The sequence below is a fragment of the Perognathus longimembris genome, chromosome 1, assembly GCF_023159225.1.
Source record: "Perognathus longimembris pacificus isolate PPM17 chromosome 1, ASM2315922v1, whole genome shotgun sequence".
Lineage (NCBI taxonomy): Eukaryota > Metazoa > Chordata > Mammalia > Rodentia > Heteromyidae > Perognathus > Perognathus longimembris.
Window position 1 is genome coordinate 85,533,425 of NC_063161.1, and position 16,316 is coordinate 85,549,740.

General features: G+C 41.3%; 1 protein-coding gene and 1 pseudogene across 6 annotated transcripts in view; one reads left to right on the forward strand and one right to left on the reverse strand.

Moving 5' to 3' along the window:
- The first annotated feature begins 6,379 nt into the window (after positions 1–6,379).
- Positions 6,380–16,316, forward strand: part of Naa35 (N-alpha-acetyltransferase 35, NatC auxiliary subunit) — a 95,777-nt gene continuing 85,840 nt past the window's right edge. For 3 of the 6 annotated variants that reach the window (XM_048331576.1, XM_048331573.1, XM_048331564.1), the window contains exons 1-2: positions 6,382–6,717; positions 7,419–7,544. In XM_048331576.1, the coding sequence (XP_048187533.1) occupies positions 7,424–7,544 (121 nt within the window). In that variant the 5' untranslated portion in view covers positions 6,382–6,717; positions 7,419–7,423. Of the gene's footprint in view, positions 6,718–7,309; positions 7,346–7,418; positions 7,545–16,316 lie in introns of all 6 variants that reach the window. The other 3 variants (XM_048331556.1, XM_048331581.1, XM_048331548.1) reach the window with 3 other exon arrangements.
- LOC125340155 lies at positions 12,179–13,393 on the reverse strand (annotated as a pseudogene).

Genomic DNA, 16,316 nt, shown 5'->3' on the forward strand with positions numbered 1-16,316 from the left:
CTTTTGGAGCAGAAACGGTGGGCCCCTCTTCAGGGGTTGCTGAGATACCCTGGCTCGCTGGTCCTAGAGTGCCATCCCCAGTTCATGTTGAGGGTCCAGTGATTACCAGGTCCCCTGTGCCCCTTACGCCCCCTTCTCTCCTGGGTATTATTTCAGAAAGTATTCAAGTCAAGTGTATAATGAGAAAGGACTTCAGCTTGTCTGGTTCACTAAGAAAGATTGTATATCACCATGTCAACATTTGATTTCTGTTCCACACCACAAATTATCTGCCCCGTTACCTAGTGGTTTCTTTTCATCATTGATGATATTATTACATAAGAAACATTAAAACCACCATAATATATATATACACACAAATATATCTATGGATATATATACACATATCACATATGCACACACACACACACACACACACACACACACACACACAATAACTTCTTTTTTTTTTTTTTTTGCCAGTCCTGGGGCTTGGACTCAAGGCCTGAGCACTGTCCCTGGCTTCTTTTTGCTCAAGGTTAACACTCTGTCACTTGAGCCACAGGGCCATTTCTGGCCATTTTCTATGTATGTGGTGCTTGGGAATCGAACCCAGGGCTTCATGTATACCAGGTAAGCACTCTTGCCACTAGGCCATATTCCCAGCCTACACATAATAGCTTCTAAATTGTATTTTCTACTTACATAGTGGTGGATAGTTGTGGAGGTGGGAGAGGGATTTCTACTTCAATGTAAATGCCAAGCCAATAATTTGGTACAGGGCCAATATAATTTCAAGAGGAAATAGTAGACTAAGCCATAAGATTTTGATGAAAGGTAAAATGAGAACATATATATTGTTGGCTTCTTTCCTCTCAATTACCAAATAATGAAATAAATTCAAATTTAGCTATCTAATAACCTAAAACAGCACAGCATATAAGTTCCTAGAGGAAGTCCTGCAAAGATATATTACTGAGATATAATTATAGAAATTCATGCTGTTTCAAAGAAAATGTTCCCAGAGATCTTAGAGTGAATACCTTTCTCTCCTTTTATCCCCTGGTGAGTCCCTGCTCTCTATAGCCAGAGCTTTACCTCAGGGCTGAATTCTTAGCCTTTTTGCTCACTATTGGTGCTCTACTACTTGAGTCACACCTCCAGTACCAGCTTTTTGATGGTTAATTGCAGGTAAGAGTCTTGGGGGTTTCTGTCTGCCTGGGCTGGAAAAATTGAGGTTGTCAGATCTCAGCCTCCTGAGTAGCTTGTAAGTAGATGAGAAGCGTGAGCCCCTATCACCCAGCTCCCCTCATTCTTTTCTTCTTTTTTATTGATTGTAAAGGGGAGGTTATAGTTACAAAAGTAAGGTAATGAGTACATTTCTTTTAAAACATTGATACCACTCCCTCATTTTCTCCATCTTACCACTCCCTATTCCCACCCTCAATGCTAACTTACACTAGCACAAAGCTCCTAAACCATGTCTTTTAAAGTTGAAATCTAAACTGAGGCTGTACAGCCAGAAGAAGTGATTATGAATTTTCATTCAAAGTTCTCTGCTGGTCTGCAAAAAGGGTACCTCCTAAGATTAATTTCAGATGTCAATGCAAGATAAAAGTAAAATCAAACAAGTATTTTACCAAGAATGAAAAACAAGACTGAACCATATACTGTAACTATCCTTTGGGACTGTGTGAACAAAGATGGTTTCATAGAATTCTCAGCGATCTTTCTTTTCTTCATATTAAGTTGTTCCTAGATAAAGTTACTATGAAGCTATGGTTTCTAACTGCCTAATGTCAAAAGGCACATTTCCAAAAACTTTTCTCCTACTATTGTCCTCCATTACCTCCTATTCCCTTTCTTGGTAAAATGACTCACAATCCTTATAATCCTTAAGATAGCAAACTTCGCTTCTTACAGTTTCATCTGCCAGTCAGTAACTCTTAGGGTTTGTAATTGCTACTGTCTTAAATGAATCTGGCCCTTCTCTTTACACAGTGGTACTTAGGTACCACTGCTTCTTCATTAAATTAATTGTCATGATTATTCTACCTAAAATATAGCCTGGCTATCCCAAAATTGATCCACTGATTAACTGTAGGAAACGGTTTCATCTTGATGTACCAACACCTGACCTCAGGGTTTCAATGCTTTCACTGGGCTTTCCTGCTCATGGCTGACACTACCACATTGGTCCAGTCCTTTTTTCTTCTGTTTATTTATTTTTTTTTTTTTGTGCTTGTCCTGGGGCTTGAACTCAGGGCCTAGGCGCTGTCCTTGATCTTTTTTGCTCAAGGCTAGCGCACTCTACCACTTGAGCTACACCTCCACTTCCAGCTTCTTGGTGGCTAATTGGAGATGAGTCTTGTGGACTTTTCTGTTGTTTGGCTTTGAATCGAAAACATCAGCTCTCATCTTCTGCTTGAGTCTAAAAATCTGTGAATGAAATAGGATTAGAGATGTATATTTGGACTTCATCAATGTACAGCTAATATTAAACACCATACAACTAGCGAGACAGGATGATAGCTCATGCCTGCAATCCTAACTACTCAGAAGGCAGAAATGAAAAGGATATTGGTTAAAGACCAGCCTGAGCAAAAAGTCAACCGGCTATGGCATACAAAATATTAGCTATCAAGGCTAGTCTTGTAGAATAACAAAAAATAAAGGTGCTCTATTACAAAAGTTGGGTTTAGTGGCACTAACCTGTCATTTCAACTATGCAGAAAGCGTAAATAGGACACTATTTGAAAACAACACAAGAAAGCGTAAGTGGTTGACATCCTGGCTAGCAAGTACAGGCCCAGAATTCAAACCCAGTATCACCAAAAATAAACTAGAATGCCACAAAACTAGAGGAAATCAACCTAGAGAGAGTATAAAGAAGAGGAAATCCCAACTGAAATAGATTGAGTGAGGTGGAAAAAATTCTGAAACTACAATATGATGAGAAAAAGTATTTCAGAGTGACCAAATAGGTCTAGTGATATTCCAAGTTACAGGAGGAAAAGTAGGATTTAATGAGATGAATAAAGCCCAGTTTATTTGTATAAGTGGTAAAGAACAATTACACTGGGTAAGAAAAGATTAAGAGAAAAGTAAGCAACAGCTCATTCAAGAAGTTCTTTTTGCCATTTATTTTTTCCATTTATTGTCAAAGTGAAGTACAGAGGGGTTACTATTTCATACATAAGGCAGTGAGTACATTTCTTATCCAATTTGTTATCTCCTTCCTCATTTTCCCCTGCCTCCTCCCTTTCCATTCCTCCCCCCATGAGTTGTACAGTTGGTTTATACCATATAGTTTTGTAAGTATTGCTGTTGCTTTAGTTTGTCTTTTTATCCTTTGTCTTTCAATTTTAGTATTTCCCTTTCCTTCCCTAGTTCCACATATATATATATATATATATATATATATATATATCAAGAAGTTTTGTGTAAGGTGAAAGAGAACAGAGGAATGGGTCTGTGGATATAAGGGTTTATGTGATCAAGAGAACTCCTTTATTTCCAAATCAATATTAAAGCAAGCTTATATGCCAGTAAGAATAGTAATGAAGAACTAGTAATACGACACAAAAGTTTACTAACTGTAAAAAGGGATGGAATCTGGCACCCAAGTAGGGAACATTTTAATAAGACACAAGAGAGTATGTGGATTCAAAAGCCACAGTAACATTTGTGATGAGAAGATAAGGTGACACTGCTAATATTTCAGGTAAGGTAAATACTCTGAGTTTGAACAGGAGGAGGAGGAGGAGGAGGAGGAGGAGGAGGAGGAGGAGGAGGAGGAGGAGGAGGAGGAGGAGGAGGAGGAGGAGGAGGAGGAGGAGGAGGAGGAGAAGGAGGAAAAGGAGGAGGAGGAGGAGAAGGAGGAAAAGGAGGCGGCAGATGCCAGTGGCTCATGTTACTTAATCCTAGCTACTCAGGAGGCTGATATCTGAGGTTCATGGTTTGAAGCCAACCTGGGCAGAAAAGTCCCTGTGAGAATCTTATCAAAAACTGGAAGTGGCGCTGTGGCTCAAGCACAAAGAGGCTCAGGGACGACAGCACCCTGGCCCAGAGTTCAAGCCCCACAGCTGACCAAAAAAAAAAAAAAAAAGAAAAAAAAAAAGAAAAAGCTAGAAGAATTTGTCATGAAGATATGAACGATAAGGAAAACATAAAAGGATTTTTCTTTCTAAATCTTGAAAGCTACTTTAAAAATATGTACAGGGATTACTTTTTATTAAAATGCACATTTAGTAAAAAATTTCAACCAGCAAATATAAATAGGAGATTACTAGTTTTCAGGAAGATAACTGGTAGTTACATGAAGAATAAACTAGAGTGAGAAGACTGGACCAGAAAGAAGAGTTCAGAACCTTTCACAGTTCAGAGCTTAAACCTAAAGCTTTCAACACATGAACACATGCCTTGATAAAAGATGTTTGCAAGTCAAACAAAAAAATGATGTCCTAGTTAAGAGAAAATAATGAGTGTTAACATTAATGTCACTTTGCAAATTTCATAATACAAGAGGAAAAGTAGTTTGATGGGGCAATTGTGGTTCCTATTATTTTTCAAAGCAGGTAAAATGTCTCTAGTTCAGGAGATACACATCAGAGAACAAAGTATGCCAGCAACTAGAAATTTCAGAAGCATCAACTCCAAAAAATAATTTGCTATTATCCTTATTAAATAACCCTTAATTAAATGATTAGGATGCACTACGGCAGGCACAGGTGGCTCACCACAGTAATCCTACCTACTCAAGAAGCTTAGGTCCCAGGATTGCCATTTGAAGCTTACGCCTGCAGGAAGAGGCCATGAGACTTTTTTGTGTGTGTGTGTCATGGGGCTTGAACTCAGGGCCTGAGCTTTCTTGCTCAAGGTTAGTGCTCTACCACTTTGAGACACAGAACCACTTCCAGTTTTCCTGGTGGTTAAGTGGAAGTAAGAGTCTCATGGACTTTCCTACCTGGGTAGGTTTCAAACCATGATCCTTAGATCTCAGCCTCCTGAGCAGTTAGGATTATAGGTGTGAGTCACCAGCGCCCAGCTGGCTATGAGACTTCTGTCCAATTAACCACAAAAAGTAGAAGGTGGAGCTGTAGCTCACATGGTAGAGCACTAGCCTTGAATAAAAGGACTCAGGGACAGAGCTCAGGCCCAGGTTCAAGCCCCAGGACTAGCACACAAAATTTCCCTCTTCCTAATTCTCTACTTCTAATCACAGGCATCTTTCTACAACACAAAGACAGCATTCAACACTATTCATTGTGTGATAGTGAATAGTGTGAAATAGGGAAAACCAACAATAATCAATACTAACTTCCATGTCCAAAGTGTTATGCTAGAATTTTCGCATTTTTCTCATTTAATTTTCTCCTTTTTTTTTTTTTTTTTTTTGCCAGTCCTGGGGCTTGAACTCAGGGGCCTGAGCACTGTCCCTGGCTTCTTTTTGCTCAAGGCTAGCACTCTGCCACTTGAGCCACAGCACCACTTCTGGCCGTTTTTTGCATATATGGTGCTAGGGAATTGAACCCAGGGTTTCATGTATACAAGGTAAGCACTCTTGCCACTAGGCCATATCCCCAGCCCCTCTCTCCTACCTTTTGAGGAAGGTAGTATTGCCCTCCTTTTATTTATAAAAGAACAGTCAAAGAATTTAAATATTTTGCTCAAGTTTATACTTACAATTACTCTAAAGCTCAAGAAATCTGCAATGAATTAAGACATTTGCTACTGTATTAAAACAAAACAAAACAAAACAAAAATGGGCCGAGATCTGATGGCGTAAGTCTGTATGTAATCCTAACTACTTTGAGGCGAAGGTCCGAGTTACCGCGGCTCAAGGCCAGCCTCGGAAAGAAAGTCTGGCACCAGGTGGCCCCCGGCAGTGCTGGGCCGGGCCAGGGCCTCAGCGCCTGCAAGGCACCGCCGAACCCGGTGCTCTAGCCAGCAACGCGGCAGAGGGCCGGGTCCAGAGCGGTACTTGGCGTCCCCAGAGCCTCCACATGAGAAAGTGGCGGGGCTCTCCAACACTGAGATATGGGGTCTCGGCCACTCCACAAGGAAAAAGCGGGCCCCATTTACTCCCATGGCAACCAGCGCCATCAACCAAGTCCATAGTATGCAAATACCCACTCTGCCGAAGCCAGGGAGCCGCCACCCCGCCCCTCCCGGCTCAGCCCCGCCCACTGGCCCAGCGCATGCGTACTACCATTGCTCGCGACCCGCCCCTTCTCCCCTTAGTCTGAATACTTCCTGCTCCTTGGTCAACCCTCGTCCCACGACTTTGCCGTTGTTGGGCGGATGGAGGTCGTGATTTCTTCTCGCGAGATTATAGGCAAGCGAGACCCGGAAGCAACCCTCTTTCCCACCCTCTGCCTCCCTGTAATGGGCGTGTTCAGGAAGGGGCGGAGCCCAGGGGCATCAGCTATCCCCCTGCTTCGCGTGTCCGATAGCCCCGTCCCCCCTCGTGTGGCGGGCCTTGGGAACGCTGAGCACCCCTGTGGCCCCCGCCTTCCCGCTTCGCCCCAAGTACGACCTTGGTGCTCTGCGGGGCCCACGGAACTCTGAGGCCCCGGTCGGGCCCGGTACTACTGGGTGAAGACCCCGTGCCAGGAGCGCCGTCCGCCCTTCTTCCCGCGCGACTACAGCCTCGTCCTTGCTACCGCACCCCTTTGGGGCCGGGGTTGGGCCATACTCACCACAGCGAAGCGGACGTGGAGCGGGTCCCCGTCGCCGGTGAGTCCCCGACTTGGGTCGGGTGGATGGGATACTTAGGGGGCTTTGCGCCTTCACCCTGCCCGGAGGCTGTGCCTGAGTCCCAGGCCCCAGAGAGGTTGGCCCAAGTAGCCTTGGGCAGGTGAAGGCATACCTTGACTGGTGTAAATTGTGCCTCAGGGTCCAGAGCTTAGGGGGCACCCTGAATAACGCCTTGGTCGCTTCTGGGTAGTATTGAAAGTTGGGGGTCACTGACATTGGGAGTTTTTATTTGGAGGGAGGGGGTGGTCGTGGGGCTTGAACTCAGGGCTTGGGGGCTGTCCCTGAGCTCTTGCTCAAGGCCTTGGAGCCACAGCTCCACTTTCGGTTTTCTGCTGGGGCTGGCTTTGAACCTCAGTCCTCAGTTCTCATTCTCCTGAGTAGCTAGAATACAGGTGTGAGCCATCAGAGGCCTGGCTTGGAAGGTTTGTTTTTTGTTGTTTTGAGACCAGTTGGTGGGTGGCTAACGATTTTTTTTCTTAACTATTTGGAAAGTCATCTGTTAGTACTTGAGGTTCAATAGTGTTAACCAATGTGAGACTTAATTGCACTAGATAGGTGTTCTATTTTTCAGAACTTCCTCTGACTTAGAAGAGTTCTGCTTTAAAAGTTGAGTAAAGTTTTTTTAGTTTTGTAAATACTCTTGCCCTGAAAGCTATAACCTCTCTGACACCATTTTACAGGCATAATGGTTATGAAAGCTTCTGTCGATGATGATTCAGGTTGGGAGCTCAGTGTCCCTGAAAAAATGGAAAAAGGCAATACAAACTGGGTGGACATAACTCAAGATTTTGAAGAAGCTTGTCGAGGTGAGTTGGGAGTTTTATATTAGAAATTTAAAATCTTGAAAAGGGAAAAGCAAAATCATCCTTGTGGTTTCTAAACTTACCTAGATCCTTAAAAAAACTCAACAGTTGTAGATTATCATTTGTTGACCACACTTATCCTCTGCCCTCTAATTTTAACTTTCAGGCGAAGTATATATTTGGCATAGCATTAAAAATAGAAGTTGTGGCAGTTACTCCTTACATTCTTCTAACTGAAAAGTAACAAGGTAAAGATTACATCATAGTAAATTCTAACTGGCAATGCACATTACATTGAACTTTTATATATTTGAAAGTACTTCTGAAAGTGGTCAGCTTCTGATATTCTTTGCCTAAGGTCCTACAGTGGCTTCCTTTTGGAGGTAGAGTAATATTCAAATTCCTTTCCCATAGCTTTGTAAGACCTGCTGCTAGACTACCAGTCCTCATTTTTGTACCACTACTCCACCTATTTAATTCACAAGATCCTACTTACTTCATACCAAGGAGGTTTGCAAGGGTCTATGCCTGTTCTCTTTTCTTTATCTTCAGTTGATTGATTCTGTTCCTTAATGTGACACTTATTCTCTTGCTTAAATGATATTTCCCTAATGAGAGCTCAAAACATCTACTGCAAGCAAATTTCCTCCTCCATTCTCTCCTCTTCAATTACACCTTCAATTGGATCATCATGTTTTATTGTGTTCAGAGTAGTTTGTCAGAAAGTATTTTGTCAGCCTTACCCACTCTAATGGGAGCTGTACGAGCGCAGAGATTATGTCTGCAACCCTAGCACATGGAACAGTGCCTAGCATACAATAAGTCCAATAAGTGTTTGGGAATAGGTAGGCAGGGTGGCAGGTGGATATAGTCCCAGCTACTGAGGAATCTAAGGCATGGGGACCAGTTGGGCCCAGAAGATAATCTTTGGCAATATCAGAACCTTTCTCTGTTAACCCACAAAACAGCAGTAAATGGAAATAAGTGTTTGGCGAAATGAGTATGTTTGAAGTTGTTTAGTAAAGAGCATTAGGGACAGATAACAACAAAATAGAAAAGAAAAAGGACAAAATAAAGCGAGAGCTTGAACTTCTAAGAGAAGATGGGATCAAGGCCATAGTATTGAAATTAACTTGGGGGAAGGCACAGGTACATACTGGGATAGGAAGAACTGATGTTAGGATGATGAAGATAGCAGATTTAATTCAGAAAAGCTGGAGAGGAATGATGTGAGAATACATACCTGATGGCTTCTATTCCCAAGGTTGGAAATTTTGGTAATAGTTTACGTGGCTATGTTTGAACAATGTTGTGAAGTAGAGGAGTACAGATTTGGAGCAGCTTAAGGTGGTTAATAGGGAGACAGCTGAGTATAAGCAAAATGATGAATTTTGTGCTTACCTTTTCCTGTTTGAAATACCTGTCCAAGCCTGGTGCTGGTGGCTCATTCCTATAGTCGTAGCTACTCAGAGGCTGATTGTTAAGGATCATAGCTGAAGCCAGCCCGGGCAGGAAATTCCCCGAGACTCTTATCTCCAATTAACTACTAGAAAACCGGAAGTGGCACTGTGGCTCAACTGGTAGAGCTCTAGTCTTGAGCTGAAGAGCGCAGGGACAGCGCCCAGCCCGAGTTCAAGCCCCATGACTAACAAAAAACAAACAAATCCTGTCCAGTTAAAGTATGACTCAATAAGAGAGTAGAAGCAACATTTTTCTGGAAGTTGCCCACATATGTCTAAAGGAAAAAAAGAAATTACAGTTTAATTTTGTGCTCATAACTCTTAAGACAAGTGCTACAAGTTGGTCATCTTGCACTGGCTTTTAAGTGCTCTTTATTGCAGTCTGTCATTATGACCCAAAATACAGAAAAAATATGGCTATGTTTTTATGAATGAAGATGTGGAGATTATTCTAGATTGAGATAAACTATTTGAGCCAGAGTGAAGTGAGTTTTGTTTTGGGGGAACAGTAATTGTGCTTGGCTACAGAGTGGTTTTTGATAGATAGTATTTAGTGTCATTGCCCTTTTTGTTTGTTTTATTCTTAGTTTAAGCTTGTTTTATGGCCAGTGTGAAGTTTGAATTTCAGGTTTTTTGTTTTTTTTTGCCAGTAGTGGAGCTTGAACTCAGGGCCTGAGCACTGTCACTGGCTTCTTTTTGCTCAAGGCCAGCACGCTACCACTTGAGCCACAGTGCCACTTCTGGCTTTTTCCATATATGTGCTGAGGAAGCAAGCACTCTACCACTAGGCCATATTCCCAGCCCCTTGAATTTCAGTTTGAAAGAATATTCCTATTGATGTTTAGTACAATGAGTAGGATAGAGTATTTTCTTAGTAATAGTGGGAAAAAAATCACCTTTTTTTGCCATGTAAGGGCAGTCAGATATGTCTCTTGTTAGCTCAGTTACCTTAGGTTATGTAGTTTAATCTGAATCTTAGTTTGCTCTATTGAAAAGAACTTCTACTTTATAGAGTTTGGGTGGGGGAGGGTTAAATGAAGTGGTGTGTGAAGTGTTTGATTTGAGGTAGGCCGTCTTTTTACTTGTAATTTTGTGTAATTTTTTTTGTTGAAAATCTATAAAGAAGGTTAATTTAACACATGATATATACTGGTAGATTGAGATGGAGAGAGCACATAACCTTAGACAAGCTTTTGTACTCAGTCTAGGTGGAGTTGTTAAAGCCTTGGACTAGGATAGTGATTTTCCCCTCTCTGACAGTAGAGAGGAGTGAGTATACCAGCATTTAACCTCCCATTTGTAAATATTATAGGTAGAATTCAAAGCAGTTCATTCATAAGCATAAGATGTTTTTATAATTTCCTGTTTTGGAAATTCATTAAAAAGCTTCCATTTTCTACCTTGTTTATGTTTAAAGATCTTTCTCTTCCTACTCATCATGTAAGTTGGACAATAATGAGACCTGTACTGTTTTTCACCCTGTGTATTTGTAAGCCCTGAAATATTATGTTCACCCATAGTTGTTTACAACATAGTTTGAGGACTAAAGATCTGTAGAATTTAGTCTCAACTACCTATAACTTTAGTCCTTTTGGTTTTTGTGTGTGCACACACGTGTCTACTTTTTGGGGGGTTGTAAGCAACACTGAGCTAAAGAAAGCAGTTTAGAATGCTGATGGAAAGAGATGCTTTACATGGATTCCTATTATATATTAGTTCTTTCTTTGTGGAAAAGCATATAGGACATTTAATCTTCATTATAGGATGTTTAATCCTCATTGTAGATTGAGAGAAGGTAATATGTCCCTTTGTTGCCAATATCATACCATCTATTCTTCATTAAATGAACTCTTGCACTGTCTTTCAGTAGCAGGAACATGAGATTTGGTTCTTGAAAGTAAACAGTTCTTTAAGAATTAATCTTTTTTTTTTTGTTGCCAGTCCTAGGCCTTGGACTCAGGGCCTGAGCACTGTCCCTGGTTTCTTTTTGCTCAAGGCTAGTACTCTACCTCTTGCTAGGCAAGCACTCTACCGCTAAGCAACATTCCCAGTCCTTTTCCCCACTTCTGAAGTGTACCATGCTTAAGCCTTTTCTTTGTCTTGTTTTTCTCTAACCCTGCTATTTGTAGCTGTTCAGTGTGTATTTGTTTGAAAAATGAATGAATTCCTAGATTGTATTTCTTCAAACCAGGGAACATTTGTCTCTGAGCCTAAAGAAGTTTGAGAACCTCTGTGTCATAGTAAATGTTGTTTGGGGGTTAGAATTAGTATAGTTATGAACCTAACCATAGGCGCTGAAAGTATGATGATACTTGATTATAATGTTACTACCCAGGTGGTCTGGACTATACTTCTGTAATCTTTTTTATAATGGTTATTGCACTGATTACATAGCATTTAGAAACTACAGTAGTAGTGTAGATTCTTAGTAAAGAGTTTTGTAGATGTTTTTTCTTCCCCTCCCCGGTTCATGGATTCACTTTTAGAATCATTGTTTGAGAAATTAGTTCTAAAATTAAGTTCTAAAAGACAAAGGGTGAGCAGAAATTGTTCCATCAATGCCAAATGCTAGTGACAGGCCTGTCTGTAATCCTGCCTACTTAGGAGGCTAAGATCTGAGGATCATGATTTAAAGCCAGCCTAGGTAGGAAAGTGTATGAGACTCTTATCTCCAATTAACCAGCAAAAAGTTGACTTGTTAGTCTCTAGGTAAATGCCCAAGAGTGGTATGGCTGGATCATAAGGCAGTTCTGTTGAATTTTTTAGAGTTTCCAATTAGCTCCTTTGCTCATTATTCATTTAGGGGTGTGAGTAGTTAGCTATCTTGCATATTTTGGATAGTAGGCCCTTGGTGGATATATAGCAGGTAAAGATCATCTCCCAGTCTATTGACTGTTTTTTGTATTAGGAACCCTGTCCTTTGCTGCCTTTTGCTATTCAGAAAGATTTTAGTTTGATGTAATCCCGTTTTTCATGTTTCCTATTTGCTGTGTTCCTGGTGCACTCTTCAAAAAGTTTCTGCCTATGCCTATCAGTTGTAGTGCTTTCCTCTCTCTGGCAGTAATTTCACAGTTTCAGTTCTGATATTGAGGTCTTTGATCCATTTTGAGTTGATATTGGTGCAGAGCAACAAATACAGAGTAACAAAAAGGGATCCAGTTTTACTTGTTTACATATGGATGTCCAGTTTACCCAACACCAATTATTGAAGAGTTCCCCCCCCCCCAGTTTATATTTTTGATTCCTTTGTCAAATATCAGATGATTGTAAATATGTGAGTTTATTTCTGAGTCTGGTAGTCTATATACCATTGGTCTATGGGCATGTTTTTATATCAGTACCAAGCTGTTTTTGTTATAGTTCTGTAGTAAAGTTTGAAGTCTGGAATTGTGATAGCTACAGATGTTGCTTCTTTTGTTGCTCCATAGGAATTACTTTTTGTTTCTTTTGCTATATAAAAAAAGGTCTCATATCAAAATAGAGAGGAAGAATAGTGCCCCTTAGTGAACAGAAATGGAGAGGAGGGGAATGAGCTTCAAAAGGAGGAATGGGTGGGGAATGTCATTAAGGCAACAAAGTATTCTCTTTGAAAAGCTGGAGGAGTCTCCAGAGCTTCACAGGAAGGCAGAGGTCTTGGCTGCTATGTGGGATTCTCTCTATTCAAGTGGGTAAATGGCAGCTCTCTGCTGTTCATTCCAGATCACCTTCTTCCTTATGTAGATAAGAATGCTAGAATGCTCAGAAGTTGAATATTTGCGTGTGTGGGTTAAAAGGCAGCATTTCTAGCAGCAGCTGCACTCCAAATTCCTCCATCTCTGGTACCACCAACTGCACTGGGTGGTGAGTCCCTCTGGGGGAAAAAGTTCCTTGGGGTAGAGGTACATCTGGGGGCCAGTCATCCTTTAGGGACAGCCAATTAGATCAAGGATTTTGCCCAACTGGTCAGCTTCAGAGTTTCCACAGAAGAGAAGCTTTCTACGAAACATCTCTGCAAAGATACAGTCAGCACTCTACATGTCCATGTTGAGTAAGTAGACTGTTGAAGAATTTCAGGAGTGTGGTATCAAGTGTAACAACCACAGGAGTAAAGGCCATCTGATAGCTGTAGATTCTGGCCAGGACAAAGTCAGACAGTTTTACTGCTCCGCTACTGGTCACCAGAATGTTCTCTGGCTTTAGGTCTTGGTGGATGGTGGAGTTGGCATGAAGGAAATCTCAACCTCTTAGAAACTGGAATAACAAATCCTTAATGATCTCCACTGGCAAGCCTGTTGGGGGTGCCTTGTCCAGATATGTCTTAGGTCTTGGTCTGTGTGTTCAAACACTTAGGGAAACCTTGGTCTCAGGGTCAGGTCAGGAAGTAGCACAGAGGTTCATAATCTGGACAACATTGGAGTGCTCAAAAGCCTCCAGCTGCTTCAGTAAGGCCACTTCCTGCTCCTCCTCCATTGGGGACTTTCACACTCTTTTTTTTTTTTTTTTGCCAGTCCTGGGCCTTGGACTCAGGGCCTGAGCACTGTCCCTGGCTTCTTTTTGCTCAAGGCTAGCACTCTGCCACTTGAGCCACAGCGCCGCTTCTGGCCGTTTTCTGTATATGTGGTGCTGGGGAATCGAACCTAGGGCCTCGTGTATCCGAGGCAGGCACTCTTGCCACTAGGCTATATCCCCAGCCTGACTTTCACACTCTTGAGGGCCACAGAGTGGCCACTGTGAGGATGACAGGCCTGTACACCATCTCATAGGCACTGATGCCAATTTCAACCACACGCTAGTATCAAGAGGTAGCCATTCTTGGATCAGGAGCAACTTGCTTGCCAGGCTGGGCCTGTTATCAGAGCCCTAGAACCTGTTCCTGGGGCACCATACACCCCAGCAGTGTCCAGGATAGCTGGACACCACCAACCAGACCATAGACATAGGCTGCAAACTAAAGAGGACCCCTCACCCCTACCCTCACTATGTGAGGGCCAAAGAGCTGTGCAGAAACTAGTAGGGCAGTGCAGATACCAGACATTCGGGACATGTCATCTTTACCCATGCACAAAGGGACTCTGAATTTTGCATTTTTTTCCTATCTTGGTGAAGAATGTCATTGAGATTTTGATGGGAATTGTGTTGAATTTGTAGATCACTTTCACTTCTGTTTGTTAATGCAAAAGTTTTTATACAAAATGTAAATTATATCTCAGACTCTTGATCTGTTATTTAAATTTTCATTAGACATTTAGGTATATTGCAGTTTATATTGTTTTTTTCTCCAGAGTGGCTTCTGAATCTTCTTAACTCTAGTTAGATATCATGCTCTTTTTCCTTTTGCCAGGCTTAGAGCTTGAACTCAGAGCCTGGGTACTATCCCTGAGCTTCTTTTGTTCAAGACTAGCACTCTACAACTTGAGCCACAGCTCTACTTCCAGCTTTTTCTGAATGGCTTATTGGAGATAAGAGTCTCATTCATACCCAGGCTGGCTTTGAACCACCATCCTCCTGAGTAGCTAGAATTACAGGCAAGAGCCACAAATGGTACATCAGGGTTTTTGTACCAGGTATAGAACTTCATTATGAGATCTTGGGTTCATCATCAGCCTGGGGTGTCTTTTCACTCTTGTGGGTCATTTTTATTATTTTATTGTATAAAACACATGCATGATATAATTTTTTGAGGCCCTCAATGTCTGAAAATTTCTTTATACCCACACTTGATTATCAATGAGAACTTTTAGGTAGTCTGTTACTTCTTCATAATTTAGTACTTAGTTGTGTTTACTTTCAAAAGCAAGTAGGCAATTCAAGTTTCTTTTAATTTTTTTTACTTCTGGCTTTAGGATTTAAGTTTCTTGGGTCTTCTAATAAGCTAATTGACTTTCTGAGTTTCCCAGTTTTGTTACTATTATTGCTGTTCCTGTTTTTTTCTCTTCTTTGAGGTTGATAATTTGAATTATTATAAGTATTGTTTGAATCAAGCTTTCCATATCTAATTTTTCCTTTTCCCTTTGCTTAGGTGTTTTTAACTCTATGGTATTGAAACTAGTTAAGGCTTTCACTTAAGAGTAAGGGTTTTTTTTGTTTTGTTTGTTTGTTTGTTTTAAGTCATTGTATCATCCTTCGTTCAGCATTTTGGTGTAACCTGGGACCTGTGGGATTCCCCAAACTACTTTATTGGGCATTTGAAGTAGAAACTATTTTCATGGTACTGGTCTTTTTTTTTTTTTTGGCCAGTCCTGGGCCTTGGACTCAGGGCCTGAGCACTGTCCCTGGCTTCTTCCCGCTCAAGGCTAGCACTCTGCCACTTGAGCCACAGCGCCACTTCTGGCCGTTTTCTGTATATGTGGTGCTGGGGAATCGAACCTAGGGCCTCGTGTATCCGAGGCAGGCACTCTTGCCACTAGGCTATATCCCCAGCCCCATGGTACTGGTCTTTTTGACTCTCGTTCTGTTATTACCACAGTAGAGTTTTACAGAAGCTCCATGATGTGTGATGATATCTTTGCTCTGTTGGGTAAATGATAACTCTTTTTTCTGTTACATAATTCCAGTTTTCTTATTTTTCTAGAGCTATACAAGATCCTATACTTTGCTTTTGAGAGTAAATTTTAAAGCTTACTGTCTATAGTTTCCAGGTGAGATCTGATTTCTGAAATCTAGGAAATCTGGAGTCAGCTAGTTCCACCCTTTGTTTTATAGGTGAGGAAAACAAAGCATATATTGATTTGCTTCTAGCTTGGGGAGTGTTTGTTTGTGATGCTCTTTGGTACCCAAATCTACCCCGAGTATGTAATAGATTATGGGACTCAAGAATCAGAATTCCATTATATTCTTTTTTTTTCATTGTCAAAGTGTGAAGTACAGAGGGGTTACAGTTTCATATGTAAGGCAGTGAGTACATTTCTTGTTCAACTTGTTAACTCCCTCATTTTATATATTCTTTAAAATTATGGTATTGTGTATATATTATAATTTAAAAAGAAAGTTTAAATGTATCAATACTTTTTTTTTGGTTGGTGGTGGTGGTCATCAGGACCTGGCCACTGTCCTTGAGTTTATGCTCAACGATAGCATTCTACCATTTTGAGCCACAGCTCCATTTTCAGTTTTATTTTTTTAGGTGATTAATTGGAGATAATAGTCTCATGGGCTTTCCTGCCCAGGCTGGCTTCAAACCACAATCCTCACATTTCAGCTTTCTGAGTAGCTAGGATTACAGGTGTGAGCCACCAGTGCCCAGCACATACCAATACTTTTTTTTTTTTTTTTGCCAGTCCTGGAGCTTAGGACTCAGGGTCTCAGCACTGTGCCTGGCTTCTTCTTTTTGCTCAAG